Genomic DNA, 17,233 nt, shown 5'->3' with positions numbered 1-17,233 from the left:
CCCCCCTCTTGAACCATGAACTCCCACCCGCCCCCTCTTGAACCATGAACTCCCACCCGCCCCCTCTTGAACCATGAACTCCCACCCCCCTCCTCATGAACCATGAACTCCCACTCTCCTCCTCTTGAACCATGAACTCACACTCTCCCCCTTCATGAACCATGAACTCCCACTCTCCTCCTCTTGAACCATGAACTCCCACCCTCCCCCTTCATGAACCATGAACTCCCACTCTCCTCCTCTTGAACCATGAACTCCCACCCTCCCCCTTCATGAACCATGAACTCCCACCCTCCCCTTCATGAACCATATACTCCCACCCTCCCCCTTCATGAACCCCCACCCTCCCCCTCTTGAACCATATACTCCCACCCTCCTCCTCTTGAACAATGAACTCCCACCCTCCCCTTCATGAACCATGAACTCCCACCCTCCCCTTCATGAACCATAAACTCCCACCCTCCCCTTCATGAACCATATACTCCCACCCTCCCCCTTCATGAACCATGAACTCCCACCCTCCCCCTCTTGAACCATATACTCCCACCCTCCTCCTCTTGAACCATATACTCCCACCCTCCCCCTCTTGAACCATATACTCCCACCCTCCCCCTCTTGAAACATATACTCCCACCCTCCCCCTCTTGACCCATGTACTCCCACCCTCCCACTCTTGACCCATATACTCCCACCCTCCCACTCTTGACCCATATACTCCCACCCTCCCCCTCATGAACCATATACTCCCACCCTCCCTGTCATGAACCATATACTCCCATCCTCCCCCCACCATGAACCATATACTCCCAACCTCCTCCTCTTGAACCATGAACTCCCACCCTCCCCCCTCTTGAACCATGAACTCCCACCCTCTGGCTTCACGAACCATGAACTCCCACCCTCCCCCTCTTGAACCATGAACTCCCACCCTCCCCCTCTTGAACCATGAACTCCCACCCTCCTCCTCATGAACCATGAACTCCCACCCTCACCCTCTTGAACCATATACTCCCACCCTCCCCCCTCTTGAACCATGCACTCCCACCCTCCCCCTCTTGAACCATATACTCCCACCCCCCCTCATGAACCATATACTCCCACCCTCCTCCTCTTGAACCATATACTCCCACCCTCCTCCTCTTGAACCATGAACTCCCACCCTCCCCCCTCTTGAACCATGAACTCCCACCATCCCTCCTCTTGAACAATGAACTCCCACCCTCCCCTTCATGAACCATGAACTCCCACCCTCCCCTTCATGAACCATGAACTCCCACCCTCCCCCTCTTGAACCATATACTCCCATCCTCCCCCTTCATGAACCATGAACTCCCACCCTCCTCCTCATGAACCATAAACTCCCATCCTCCCCCTTCATGAACCATGAACTCCCACCCTCCTCCTCATGAACCATGAACTCCCACCTCTCCCCCTCTTGAACCATGAACTCACATCCTCTCCCTTCATGAACCATGAACTTGCACCCTCCTCCTCATGAACCATGAACTCCCACCATCCCCCCTCTTGAACCATGAACTCCCACCCTCTCCCTCTTGAACCATGAACTCCCAGTCTCCCCTCATGAACTCCCACCCTCCCCTCATGAACCATGTACTCCCACCCTCCTCCTCATGAATCCCCACCCTCCCTTCATGAACCATGTACTCCCAGTCTCCTCCTCATGAACCATGTACTCCCACCCTCCCCTCATGAACCATGTACTCCCACCCTCCCCTCATGAAACATGAACTCCCAGTCTCCCCCTCTCATGAACTCCCATCTTCAGCTCCCCCTCACCATGAGCTCCCTTTCCAATCCACCATGCACCTTCCTCTCACTACTCCGCCATGAGACCCCCCCCCCCCCACACTCATGAACCACAAATTCCAACCACTATCCCCCCCCTGCCCCTCCCGTTCACTTACCCAACCAATCCCACCAGACATTCCCCCTCTTCACTCCTCCTACCAAATCCCCCTCTTCCCTCCTACCTAATGTCCCCTGATTATATTTGTTCTGACACTGAGTCTGTACCAACCCCCACTCTCCACTCAGACTGCGACACCCCACACCCATCCCCATCCCCATCCCCACTCCCATCCCTCACCAATCCTCCAGCCAACTCACCACTCCCCCCACAACCCATCCTCCAATCTTCCGCAAAACACCCCCACCCTTAACTACTCCTGCCAAGCATCCCCATCCGCCACCCTCCATTTTAACCCGTCCCTTCGCCTTCCTCATAAAGCCAACACCCCCATCCTCACTCACTTCTCACCTCGCGCTCCATCCATCCACCCCCACTCGTCCTTTCTAAGCCTAACCCTCCCGAATGGAGTCCGCTCGCAGCACGAGAGCCGTGCGGGAGCACATTCTCCTCCTGTGACCTGACGGAGCTAAAGCTTCCTCCCCGCGTTTGTTAAACGGGACCCTTAATCCGAACGAGGCCGATACACGTCGCTTCAGTCGCAGCGCGGGAGGGGCGGGGACAAGGCGGCGAGGCCACGCCTTCCCGCTCCCTCATTGGCTCATCGATCGCGTGGGTGGAGCCGGAGGGGAGACAAGGGGGCTGGGCCCGGGTGAGCCTGACTCAGCGATCGATGTGGTAAACAACTGGCGGCGGGTTTATTTATATATTTTATCGGGTTGTTTTTCGTGCCTTGTTTGTTTGTTTGTGTGTTACAGAGACCGATGTCCGTGCGGGATCAAAGGCACACTACGTAATTTATAAACGCACGTTGTGGGACCTCGAGTCTGTGATGAGAATGATTGCTGCGAAGCGGCCAGGTGAAACATGACAGAAGAAACATGACAGGTGAAACATGACAGGTGAAACATGACGGAGGTTTCGCGCAGGGCATGATGGGAAATTCCTGCTCGTCTGTTGTTTGTGAGAGCGAGGATTAAACGCTGAGGGAGGGGGAGGGGGGATAATGGGGCTCGACCCCCGGGATTGTCACAACGTTCACTTCTCACCCAAGGTGACCATTTCCTCAAAGTCTCATCGAGATGGAACCACGTGATGTCCGTCACACGCAGGTGAAATATCCGTTCATGGCTTGAACGCACCTTTTGCTGTGCACGTGTTCGCGACATCATGGGAGACAAAGACCATTTGTGTTTGTTCACGATCCCAAGGGCCCGAACAACCTGTTTTTCCCACAATGCCCTGCTCCTCGTTTCATAAACTGGATCCATCACCTGATGTTCACCAACACCACTCGCCCTGGTCGACCCTCTCAAATTGTCCGTCCCGCTATGGGGGGGTTCGACCTGTCCTATTGGGGGGTTCGACCTGTCCTATTGGGGGGTTCGACCTGTCCTTTTGGGGGGTTCGACCTGTCCTATTGGGGGGTTCGACCTGTCCTATTGGGGGGTTCGACCTGTCCTATTGGGGGGTTCGACCTGTCCTATTGGGGGGTTCGACCTGTCCTATTGGGGGGTTCGACCTGTCCTATTGGGGGGTTCGACCTGTCCTATTTGGGGGTTCGACCTGCCGAGGCCATTCGGATGGCGAGTATATTATTAACCCATGGTGTTTACCTCCAACGTGTCTCTTGCCCTCCATCCTAGACGACTCTCCCTCCCACCACCCCACACCTGGATCCTGACCTACAGAGATCTCGTTAAGGATAACCAATGAAGGCCCCCACCGCGCAGCACGCACAGCACGAACGCACGAACTGCGCGATAAACAAGCAAACGCGCTGCAAGTAAATAAATAAATGAAGCGCCGCCGTCGTTGGTTCGTGCGGGCGTGGTTTGGGCAAGGAGAATACGCCGGGCGACAGCCACGCCCACCGGCAATCCCCGCATCTTCCTCCTCCTCCTCCTCCGCTCGGCCCCTCCCTCTCCCACGGTACCGTCCGTGCCTCTCTACGTCACATGTTGTTTTGCTCTGGCGCGCGCGCGACCTCAACGCAGTGTGTGTGTGCGCGTGCGGATTGTTTTATTTATTTTATTTCCCCCTTTTCCTCGTGTGTCCCGTCTCGCGCGCTCCTCTCTCCCAACGTCTCCTCCTCAGCTCGCGAGATTCCCGCGTAAAGACGCCGACCCAAACCCGCCCCCTCCAACCTTTCTCCACCGAGCGAGGGGCTCCGTGTCCGGCGGACACGAGGACACGGGCACACGGAGAGCAAGGCGCGCGACTGTTTACCTGCTCAGGTGAACGAGGATCCGTGAGTGGCAGTTGGACTTGGAGTCGAGCCGTCACCCCGGGGTCACCGATCGCGTCCTCCTCGATAGACGACCCGGAGGAGCACCGATCAGGGTGAGGAGAGGCCGTCCGTGTAGCCGGCGGTGGGAGGGAGGGCATGGCGAGCCCGGGTGACGCTTCGGCGGCGGCGGCGGCCGGAGAGGTCATCAAGCACGGCTACCTGCGCAAGCAGAAGACCACCCACAAACGCTTCTTCGTCCTCCGAGGTCCCGACGAGCAGAGCCCCGCGGGCCGACTCGAGTATTACGAGAGCGAACGCAAGTGGAAGCACAAGTCCTTGGCGAAGCGCGCCATCGGCCTGAACGCGTGCTTCAACATCGGCAAACGACAGGACGCCCGCAACAGGTACCTCATAGCCCTGTACACCAAGGACGAGTACTTCGCCATGGCGGCGGAGAGCGAGAGCGAGCAGGACGCGTGGTTCCGTGCTCTGACGGACCTGAAAAGTTGCTCCAACCTCCTGCAGCAGCAACCGCAGCCCCAGCAGCAGCAGCAGCAGCAGATCACCGATGACCTGGACGACAACTACGGACTCCTGGCGCCGGGTCCGGCCTACAAAGAGGTCTGGCAGGTGAACCTGAAGCCACGTGGTCTCGGACAGTCGCGGAACATGTTTGGTGTGTACCGACTGTGTCTGTCCAGCCGGCGTCTGGGCTTCGTGAAGCTCAACTCGGACAGCCCCGACGTTAACCTGCAGCTCATGAACATTCGTCGTTGTGGTCACTCTGACAACTTCTTCTTCATCGAGGTGGGCCGTTCTGCCGTCACCGGTCCTGGAGAGTTCTGGATGCAGGTGGAGGACTCCGTGGTGGCGCAGAATATGCACGAAACCATCCTGGAGGCCATGAAGGCCATGAGCGAGTTCCCAGATTTCCGGCCACGGAGCAAGAGCCATTCCTCCAGCAGCTCGAATCCCATATCTGTGCCACCTCGGCGACACCTGAACAGCCTTCCTCCGAGCCAGACTGGCCTGGCCCGGCGCTCGCGCACCGACAGCGTCTCCACGTCCTCACCTGTGGTCAGGGGCTTGTACCCGAGCGGTGCCTTTCGCATGCGTACCGCGAGCGAAGGTGAGCGCTGCTCGTCCGCGTCACGTCCAGGCTCGTTGGCAGGTAGCCCCGTGGCCGGAGGCAGCCCGAGCCCCGCCAACGGCATCGGGACCAAAGCCTTCCAGCCTCGGGCCCTGGCCCCCGGTGGCCGGGCACCCCGTCTCCAGCCTTACCCGGGTCGTCCTGGCTCCGTCCCGGCGTCCCAGTCGCCCTCGTCTACGACCAGCCCCGTGAGTCTGTCCGGCTCGAGCTCCGGCCACGGATCCACCACGGACGCCCTCTACGCTCGGCCGTCCAGCACCTCTGTGTCCGGCTCGCCGAGCGACGGCGGATTTATTTCTTCAGACGAGTATGGGTCGAGCCCCGGCGATTTGGGCCAGCGGTCTTTGGTCTCGCTTCACCACCACCACCACCAGCAGCAGCAACACACCCAACGAAGTGCCACTCCGGAGTCATTTGTGAGTCGCACGCCACCCATCCCCGAAGAGCACGGTGAGACGGGCGCTTACATCTGCATGGCGACGGCTCGGTCCACGAACACCACGGGTCACCACAGATCCCATTCTCGCAGCATGCCCGCTGAGCGTCAAGCCACCGAGTTGGAAGTGGAAAAGAACGACCTTCGGAAGCGCACCTACTCGGCCGGCAATTCCATGTCTGCGTTGTTGGCTCACAAGACCCCCGCCGGCTTGCTGGAGGACTACACGCCCATGAGCACAGGTGCCTATGGAGGTGTTTTACGAATGCAAGCTCCATACACACCAAAATCTCAAAGCAATGGAAGCTACCAACAGGACTACAATGACATTGGCTCGGTAATCTCACCTTTACCAGGTGCAAAGGTTATTGATGATGGTTATATGCCCATGTCACCTGGCGTAGCTGCGTTGCCACCCAAAAGTGAGAACGGTCTTTCGACTGATGTTGCCGGTAGCAGCAACGACGACTATGTGCCCATGAGCCCCAAAAGCGTGTCTGCCCCGCAGCAGATAGTCAACCCTCGCTGGAGACCACAGGCAGACTCAAACGGCTACATGGTGATGTCCCCGTGCGGTAACAACGACAGCTGCTCACCAGTCGAGTGCAGCCCGTACGTGAAGATGTGGGCTTGCTCCAAACTGTCTGTGGGTAGCACAGATGGGAAGGTGGACGTGCCGTGCGAGTACATGAACATGTCTCCGGGTCTTACTGCAGGAACACCGCCTGACTACTTTTTCACTACGAGCACCAGCGACACTCCTAAAACCAGCTATTACTACTACTCGCTGCCAAGGTCTTTCAAGCCCGGTGTCCAAAAGCCTTTGGATGGATCCCGCCGCGTGCAAAATGGTCTTGGGAACCACCAGCTCTTCGCCGACGATAAATCTTCATCAACGAGCAGTGACAGTTTAGGCCAAGATTCTGAACCGGTGGCTTGCCAGGGAGCGGGTAGTCCAAAAAAGACGGAAGCTCATCACGGGCCACGTGGTCAGGCAGTGCGACCCACCTGTTTATCCTTGGGTTCGATGCCCCTGGCCAGCGAGTGTCCTCCAGAGCCGACGGAGCCAGTTAGTCCTGGCGAGTATGTAAACATCGACTTCAAGGCAAGAAGTGAGCCAGAGGTCACGCCCGTCTTTGACATCCACAGCCACCACGTAAGTCCATCTCAGATGGCGGAGTACATCCATGCGGCAAGCTGGTCAGAAAGTGCTGCCAAGTGTTCACCGCTTTCCTCGACATCGTCGTTGGTCACACCAAGATGCGCACACACCCCAAGTGATGAGAGTAATAGTAACCTCAATTATGCCAATCTTCATCTGGGTTCAATGTGCAGTGCATCTGATAAGGAGGGAGCATACGCAGACATGGACTGTGTGGCTGTTTCGGCCTCGGATCGCTCGGAATCCGACAGTAACAAGGTCATGAGTAGCCCTGCAGTGATGCGAGATCGCCTGTCGCTACTGGACACTAGACCGGGCTCTCGACCGAGCCTCCCAAATCCCGATCAGGGCGCTAAAGTCATTCGAGCCGATGCACAAGGACGAAGGCGGCACAGCTCGGAGACCTTTGCGTCCACATCTGGCGGGTCTAGCGGCGTCGTGGCAGCACCCTCCACTGCGACCTCGCCATCGCTCTCAAACGATGTTAAGAGGTTGAGTTCCAACTCTTTTGAGAGCGTGTGCATGCGAGACGGTGAAACACTGAACTCGGCGCATGGGTCCACCGGACTGGCGGGGCTTACGGCGACCATTGGCCGAGAACCATGGTCCATGTCTCGCGAGACGTCCGCTGGCTATGCGAATGGCCTGAACTACATCGCCCTCGAGCTCGAAGACGGCCTGGAACCTCTGACCGTGGGACGCGGAGGGAAGACTGCCGTGCCCGGTGTGGATTTGTACGCCAGCATTTCCTTCTCCGACGGTGGGAGACCTGCACCACCTTTGGCATGATGCGGTAAGGATCGCACTTCACACTTTATGCACCTGCTTGCTTGACTTGTTTGTGTCAGGTACAACTTGACTTGTCGCCTTGTTCTGCTCTGCAAGATCATTTTGGCGCGCTGCCAGTACTAGACCAACATTTTAACTGATGCCCATTGGTCTTTGTTGTTCCGTTTGCATTGTCTGGCTTGTTGTGATGTTCAGTTTGCCACCGTGTCGTGCCAGTGCACATTGACTTGGCAGAGCCATGTCTAAACGTGTTTATCCCCTCTACTCAAACCGTTGTTGGTCAGCATTTTCTAGATGGTCATTAGATGTGGAGGCTGACAGGATGGCCGACAGGTACACACGCACTCCTGTCCACATTGTCTAGCCTCGGTTTGAATCCTGTCTCGGCCATAAACTGTCATGCCAGTGTTTCACAGGTCGGGTCATTCATCAAGTGCCGTCTCTGGGATGGGTCTCTAGGATGGGTCTCTGGGATGGACGTTAAAGATCCCACAGTGTCCTTCGCGAAGAGTAGGCGGCCTACCGCCGGCACCATGGCCAAATTCCCAATTCCTGCCCGAACTAATGTTGGGAGAAGGATGGCAAACCGCCCAGCATGACCACTGGCCAAGAAACCGCTTTGGCAGAACCAAAGCTTTGCAACTGGTCAGTCATTATACGTGCGGATCGCTCAGTGAGGTTTTATCCTCTGATCTGTTGGAGATCGGGTCCACAATTACCCAGACGTCTTGCGGCTTCCAGCATGAGCTCAATTTTGGCCGGGGCTTATGCCGGTGAAAAATGAGAGGCACTTATGACCACCTTCACCGCCAACCTCCATGGCCACGCATCTCATGATGTGACCATTCTTTGTCATTTGGTGAAATACTGTGACTCAACTTTGATTGTTTTTCCCTTGTTTTTCTTTTGGCCGCTTCTTCGCGGCTGGTGCATCCCACGGAAGCTCGGACTTGCAGGGGAACGCTGCCCCATGTCCTTTGTGACGCAGCTGCTCAAACTGCCCCGTTGCTTGGCACAACCATTGGCCAAGCGGCTTGCTTTGGAAGGGCTCATGAGCTGACGTCTGCGCCTGTAATTGCTTTTTGTATGCATGCTCATCATGCCAGCCAAGATTCCTTGGCTCCAGGTACGAGTGTTTTGCACAGTGAAGCGGTGACGGAATGAGACTCGGGCAGCAGTTGCTGTTGCCGCCGCCTGCAGTTGCGTGGCATCCTTTTGAGCAGCTACGGTTGTTCCTTGTTCCTTTGAAGCTGAAAAACCTTGTTTGCAAACAGTCTTTAGCCACCGTCCAGCCCTTCTGGAATGGCCGGAGACCGTTGGGTACCCAATTTTGCCATCTGGCAAGCTGCTAACGTGTGGCTTCATTGAACCTCAATATACTGCAGCAATTAATATAAACACAGCTTCAGCACTGTTAATTTCATTGCGCAGGAATGATTCTATTTTTTGCCTGGTTGGCCTGTGGGGCGTATCGTATCAAATGAACCGTCCGCCGTGCCAAGTGCTTGGTGGCACCACCACTTTGGCAACCCCATGGCGGAGGGATGGGCAATGGCCTTTAAGTGGGTATACACTGTATACGGTTCTCCATCATGGGTTATTACATGTCGGTGGTCTTCATATCTGTTACATTCTGAGTGGGCAGGCGTGCTGGAAAAGTGCTAAGGGTTGGGGATGGCACATGGGTGGTGGCACTTCAAGCTTCCATCGCTCTGCAACTCGCTTGGTGAACAAGTCACAATTTGCACTAATGATATCGTATGGACATAAAGGAAACTGGCGTGTCTGTGATGTATTGCAAAATGCTCTGTCTGCCAATTGGCTGATGATTGCTTATGAATAGAGAGCGTCCAGATACTGTCAGAAATTACTATTGCGATGTCGGAAGGAGGGACTGCTCTGACTTGTGCAGTTGCCATTCAAAGCTGAAATCTCTTTCTCATTAGCATCCTTATTATTTGTGTAATTTGCAGTGCAATCGGGATCTCGTATGCTGGATACACGATGACACATTTGGGATGTTAGCGGAACTGCAAAACCAACCCACAGGTGCCATGAGGTGTGATGCCATGAAGTTTGGTGCCATGAGGTGTGACGCCATGAGGTGTGGTGCCATGAGGTGTGGTGCCATGAAGTGTGGTGCCATGAAGTGTGGTGCCATGAGGTGTGGTGCCATGAGGTGTGGTGCCATGAGGTGTGGTGCCATGAGGTGTGGTGCCATGACGTGTGGTGCCATGACGTGTGGTGCCATGAGGTGTGGTGCCATGAGGTGTGGTGCCATGAAGTGTGGTGCCATGAAGTGTGGTGCCATGAAGTGTGGTGCCATGAAGTGTGGTGCCATGAAGTGTGGTGCCATGAAGTGTGGTGCCACGAAGTGTGGTGCTTGCAGTGTAGCCAGTTGTTATTTATTTATTTTACAGAATTTAAGGCTTGTAGTGGATCTGCCACACACACACATCTCACACACATGAACATATAGATGAACAAGTAAAGATACATTCAAAGTACACCGCCCCCATGCCAAATAATTAAATATCCTACAGCGCGGCATTGCCGGGGCACCTCTGGCACCCGGCAATACCACAGTGCAGCTCATCGAGAGTGCATTGGGAGGGAGTGGTGCACAATAATTGATTGATTAATTGCATAATTAAAATCAATAAAAGATTATCATAAAATATTTTCTTAATCAATTGGCTAATAGCATAACTGAACCACTAGTGCTTCATCCGAAGATGTATCTTTTAAAAATTTAATTAAATAAGTCACTAATAAAAAAAGTAAATAATTAATTGATTAATCAATAAATAATTAATCGATTAAATGATTAATCAATAAATCAAAAATATCCTTTACAGCCACATCACTTGGTCACTGTCATGTCCAAATATCAGCTTCCGAGCTCAAAAGGTGCCTGAGTTATTTCCCAGATGAGAAATAAAATAAATAAATAATTAATAATGAAAATAAATAAATAATAGTCATAAAAAATGAAGTAATTAATCAATTTGCTAATAAAACACATAAACCACCACCATTTCATCAGAATCTGTAAGTTAAAAAAAAAACAAATCGTCATTAATCAAATAATTAATCGATTAATTGATGAATCAATAAATCAAAAATAGCCTTTGCAGCCAAATCGCTTGGTCATTGGCATGTCCAAATATCAGCTTCCTAACTCAAAAGGTGTCTGAGATAATGGTCAGAAGAGAAAGGAAATGTATAAGTACTTAATTAATTGCTAATAATTAAATAACTCCTCAATTAATTGATTATTCAAAAAACAAAAAATACCGTTTTTGACAAAGGACTTGCTCACTATTGTGCCGAAATTTCAGCTTCCTCGCTCAAAGGATGGCTGAGATATCGCCCGGACAAACAAACAAGGAAGAAAGAAAACAAGTACAAATACATTCAAAGTACACCGCCCCATGCCAAATAATTAAATATGCTGCAGCGCGGCATTGCCGGGGTGCCTCCGGCACCCGGCAATACTGCAGTGCAGCTCATTGAGGCTGCATTGGGAGGGAGAGGTGTGCACTCATTGATTGATTAATTGTATAATTAAAATCAATAAAAGATTATCACAAAATATTTTCATAATCAATTGGCTAATCGCATAACTAAACCACTAGTGCTTCATCCGAAGATGTATCTCTTAGAAATTTAATTAAATAAGACATTTATAAAAAATTAAATAATTAATTGATTACTCAATAAATAATTAATCGATTAATCAATAAATAATTAATAGATGAAATGATTAATCAATAAATCAAAAATATCCTTGATACCCACATCACTTGGTCACTCATGTCCAAATATTAGCTTCCCAGCTCAAAAGGTGCCTGAGATATTGGCCAAATGAGAAAGAAAATAAAAAAATGATTAATAATGAAAATAAATAAATAATAATCATAAAAAAATTAAATTATTAATCAATTTGGTCAGAGAACACATAAACTACCACTATTTCATGAGAATCTGTAACTTAAAAAAAAATTTTTTTTTTGTCATTAATCGAATAATTAAATAATTTATCGATTCATTGATTAATTAATAAATCAAAAATAGCCTTTGCAGGAAAATCACCTGGTCATTGGAATGTCTAAATATCAGCTTCCTAACTCAAAAGGTGCCTGAGTTAATGGTCAGAAGAGAAAGGAAATTTGATTAATTAAATAAGTACTTAATTAATCGCTAATAATTAAATAACTCCTCAATTTATTGATTAATCAAAAAACAAAAAAATAGCGTTTTTGACAAAGGACCTGCTCACTATTGTGCCGAAATTTCAGCTTCCTAGCTCAAAGGATGGCTGAGATATCGCCCGGACAAACAAACAAACAAGAAAGAAAGAAAGAACGAAAACAAACAAACAAACAAACAACCAGAGTGAAAACTGAGTACTCTCTTTCAGCGTGCGTCACTGCCGAGCCCCCTTCGGTGCCCAGCAATGACGATTTGCAATGCCTGGAGATGGCATAGGAAAGGAGCGGTGTACAACAAGAAAACAAACAAGTACAGATACATTCAAAGTACACCGCCCCCATGCCAAATAATTAAATATCCTACAGCGCGGCATTGCCGGGGTGCCTCAGGCGCCCGGCAATACCGCATTACAGCTCATTGAGGCTGCTTTGGGAGGGAGAGGTGCACGCTAATTCATTGATTAATTGTATAATTAAAATCAATAAAAGATTATCACAAATTATTTTCTTAATCAATTGGCTAAGAGCATAACTAAACCACTCGTGCTTCATCCGAAGATGTATCTTTTAGAAATTTTGTTACATAAGTCATTAATAAAAAATTAAATAAGTAATTGATTCACCAATAAATAATGAATCGATTAAATGATTAATCAATAAATCAAAAATATCCTTGATAGCCACATCACTTGGTCACTGTCATGTCCAAATATTAGCTTCCAAGCTCAAAAGGTGCCTGAGATATTGGCCAAATGAGAAAGAAAATAAATAAATGATTAATAATGAAAATAAATAAATAATAATCATTAAAAAATTAAATTATTAATCAATTCGGTCACAGAACACATAAACCACCACCATTTCATCAGAATCTGTAACTTAAAAAAAAAATTTTTTTTAGTCATTACTCGAATAATTAAATAATTAATCGATTAATTGATTAATTAATAAATCAAAAATAGCCTTTGCAGCCAAATCACCTGGTCATTGGCATGTCCAAATATCAGCTTCCTAACTCAAAAGGTGCCTGAGTTAATGGTCAGAAGAGAAAGGAAATTTGATTTTTTTTTTTTTTTTTTTTTTTTTCTATACTGAATCGAGGCTCGTGAAAGAGCTGACAACCGCGAGGGAAAGACAAAGACAGTACATGGGGACCGCGAGGGAAAGACAGTACATGGGGACCGCGAGGGAAAGACAAAAACAGCACATGGGGACCGCGAGGGAAAGACAAAGACAGCACATAGGGACCGCGAGGGAAAGACAAAGACAGTACATGGGGACCGCGAGGGAAAGACAAAAACAGCACATGGGGACCGCGAGGGATTAATTAAATTAATTAATTAAATAAGTACTTAATTAATCGCTAATAATTAAATAACTCCTCAATTTATTGATTAATCAAAAAACAAAAAAATACCGTTTTTGACAAAGGACTTGCTCACTACTGTGCCGAAATTTCAGCTTCCTTGCTCAAAGGATGGCTGAGATATCGCCCGGACAACCAAGAAACAAACAAACAAACAAGTACACATACATTCAAAGTACACCGCCCCATGCCAAATAATTAAATATGCTGCAGCGCGGCATTGCCGGGGCACCTCCGGCGCCCGGCAATACCGCAGTGCAGCTCATTGGGGCTGCATTGGGAGGGAGAGGTGTACACTAATTGATTGATTAATTGTATAATTAAAATCAATAAAAGATTATCACAAAATATTTTCATAATCAATTGGCTAATCGCATAAATAAACCACTAGTGCTTCATCTGAAGATGTATCTTTTAGAAATTTAATTAAATAAGTCATTTATTAAAAATTAAAAAATTAATTGATTACTCAATAAATAATTAATCGATTAATCAATAAATAATTAATAGATGAAATGATTAATCAATAAATCAAAAATATCCTTGATAGCCACATCACTTGGTCACTCATGTCCAAATATTAGCTTCCCAGCTCAAAAGGTGCCTGAGATATTGGCCAAATGAGAAAGAAAATAAATAAATGATTAATAATGAAAATAAATAAATAATAATCATAAAAAAATTAAATTATTAATCAATTTGGTCAGAGAACACATAAACTACCACTATTTCATCAGAATCTGTAACTTAAAAAAAATAAAATTTTTTTGTCATTAATCAAATAATTAAATAATTAATCCATTAATTGATTAATTAATAAATCAAAAATATCCTTTGCAGCCAAATCACCTGGTCATTGGCATGTCCAAATATCAGCTTCCTAACTCAAAAGGTGCCTGAGTTAATGGTCAGAAGAGAAAGGAAATTTGATTAATTAAATAAGTACTTAATTAATCGCTAATAATTAAATAACTCCTCAATTTATTGATTAATCAAAAAACAAAAAATACCGTTTTTGACAAAGCACTTTCTCACTATTGTGCCAAAATTTCAGCTTCCTAGCTCAAAGGATGGCTGAGATATCGCCCGGACAACCAAGAAAGAAAACAAACAAGTACACATACATTCAAAGTACACCGCCCCATGCCAAATAATTAAATATGCTGCAGCGCGGCATTGCCGGGGCGCCTCCGGCGCCCGGCAATACCGCAGTGCAGCTCATTGAGGCTGCATTGGGAGGGAGAGGTGTACACTAATTGATTGATTAATTGTATAATTAAAATCAATAAAGGATTATCACAAAATATTTTCATAATCAATTGGCTAATCGCATAACTAAACCAGTAGTGCTTCATCCGAAGATGTATCTTTTAGAAATTTAATTAAATAAGTCATTTATAAAAAATTAAATAATTAATTGATTACTCAATAAATAATTAATCGATTAATCAATAAATACTTAATAGATGAAATGATTAATCAATAAATCAAAAATATCCTTGATAGCCACATCACTTGGTCACTCATGTCCAAATATTAGCTTCCCAGCTCAAAAGGTGCCTGAGATATTGGCCAAATGAGAAAGAAAATAAATAAATGATTAATAATGAAAATAAATAAATAATAATCATAAAAAAATTAAATTATTAATCAATTTGGTCAGAGAACACATAAACTACCACTATTTCATCAGAATCTGTAACTTAAAAAAAAAAATTTTTTTTGTCATTAATCGAATAATTAAATAATTAATCGATTAATTGATTAATTAATAAATCAAAAATATCCTTTGCAGCCAAATCACCTGGTCATTGGCATGTCCAAATATCAGCTTCCTAACTCAAAAGGTGCCTGAGTTAATAATGGTCAGAAGAGAAATGAAATTTAATTAATTAAATAAGTACTTAATTAAACGCTAATAATTAAATAACTCCTCAATTAATTGATTATTCAAAAAACAAAAAATACCGTATTTGACAAAGGACTTGCTCACTACTGTGCCGAAATTTCAGCTTCCTAGCTCAAAGGATGGCTGAGATATCGCCCGGACAACCAAGAAAGAAAACAAACAAACAACCAGAGTGAAAACTGAGTACTCTCTTTCAGCGTGCGTCACTGCCGAGCCCCCTTTGGTGCCCGGCAATGACGATTTGCAATGCCTGGAGATGGCATAGGAAAGGAGCGGTGTACAACAAGTACACATACATTCAAAGTACACCGCCCCATGCCAAATAATTAAATATGCTGCAGCGCGGCATTGCCGGGGCGCCTCCGGCGCCCGGCAATACCGCAGTGCAGCTCATTGAGGCTGCATTGGGAGGGAGAGGTGTACACTAATTGATTGATTAATTGTATAATTAAAATCAATAAAAGATTATCACAAAATATTTTCATAATCAATTGGCTAATCGCATAACTAAACCAGTAGTGCTTCATCCGAAGATGTATCTTTTAGAAATTTAATTAAATAAGTCATTTATAAAAAATTAAATAATTAATTGATTACTCAATAAATAATTAATCGATTAATCAATAAATACTTAATAGATGAAATGATTAATCAATAAATCAAAAATATCCTTGATAGCCACATCACTTGGTCACTCATGTCCAAATATTAGCTTCCCAGCTCAAAAGGTGCCTGAGATATTGGCCAAATGAGAAAGAAAATAAATAAATGATTAATAATGAAAATAAATAAATAATAATCATAAAAAAATTAAATTATTAATCAATTTGGTCAGAGAACACATAAACTACCACTATTTCATCAGAATCTGTAACTTAAAAAAAAAAAATTTTTTTGTCATTAATCGAATAATTAAATAATTAATCGATTAATTGATTAATTAATAAATCAAAAATATCCTTTGCAGCCAAATCACCTGGTCATTGGCATGTCCAAATATCAGCTTCCTAACTCAAAAGGTGCCTGAGTTAATAATGGTCAGAAGATAAATGAAATTTAATTAATTAAATAAGTACTTAATTAAACGCTAATAATTAAATAACTCCTCAATTAATTGATTATTCAAAAAACAAAAAATACCGTATTTGACAAAGGACTTGCTCACTACTGTGCCGAAATTTCAGCTTCCTAGCTCAAAGGATGGCTGAGATATCGTCCGGACAACCAAGAAAGAAAGAAAACAAGAAAACAACCAGAGTGAAAACTGAGTACTCTCTTTCAGCGTGCGTCACTGCCGAGCCCCCTTCGGTGCCCAGCAATGACGATTTGCAATGCCTGGAGATGGCATAGGAAAGGTGCGGTGTACAACAAACAAGAAACCAGAGTGAAAACTGAGTACTCTCTTTCAGCGTGCGTCACTGCCGAGCCCCCTTTGGTGCCCGGCAATGACGATTTGCAATGCCTGGAGATGGCATAGGAAAGGAGCGGTGTACAACAAGTACACATACATTCAAAGTACACCGCCCCATGCCAAATAATTAAATATGCTGCAGCGCGGCATTGCCGGGGCGCCTCCGGCGCCCGGCAATACCGCAGTGCAGCTCATTGAGGCTGCATTGGGAGGGAGAGGTGTACACTAATTGATTGATTAATTGTATAATTAAAATCAATAAAAGATTATCACAAAATATTTTCATAATCAATTGGCTAATCGCATAACTAAACCAGTAGTGCTTCATCCGAAGATGTATCTTTTAGAAATTTAATTAAATAAGTCATTTATAAAAAATTAAATAATTAATTGATTACTCAATAAATAATTAATCGATTAATCAATAAATACTTAATAGATGAAATGATTAATCAATAAATCAAAAATATCCTTGATAGCCACATCACTTGGTCACTCATGTCCAAATATTAGCTTCCCAGCTCAAAAGGTGCCTGAGATATTGGCCAAATGAGAAAGAAAATAAATAAATGATTAATAATGAAAATAAATAAATAATAATCATAAAAAAATTAAATTATTAATCAATTTGGTCAGAGA

At 46.5% G+C, this 17,233-nt stretch overlaps 1 protein-coding gene across 1 annotated transcript in view; it reads left to right on the top strand.

The window, feature by feature from the left end:
• Nucleotides 1-3,609: 3,609 nt before the first annotated feature.
• The window catches only part of LOC137427258 (insulin receptor substrate 1-B), a 90,284-nt gene continuing 76,660 nt past the window's right edge, over nt 3,610-17,233 (top strand). Inside the window, exon 1 of the mRNA XM_068116623.2 lies at nt 3,610-7,698. Coding sequence (XP_067972724.2) covers nt 4,314-7,694 — 3,381 coding nt within the window. The 5' untranslated portion in view covers nt 3,610-4,313 and the 3' untranslated portion in view covers nt 7,695-7,698. The remainder of the gene's footprint in view (nt 7,699-17,233) is intronic.

This window comes from Myxine glutinosa, chromosome 5, assembly GCF_964187855.1.
Source record: "Myxine glutinosa chromosome 5, kmMyxGlut1.1, whole genome shotgun sequence".
Taxonomy (NCBI): domain Eukaryota; kingdom Metazoa; phylum Chordata; class Myxini; order Myxiniformes; family Myxinidae; genus Myxine; species Myxine glutinosa.
Note: the sequence above shows the minus strand (reverse complement) of the source record. Positions and strands in the feature narration are given on the sequence as shown.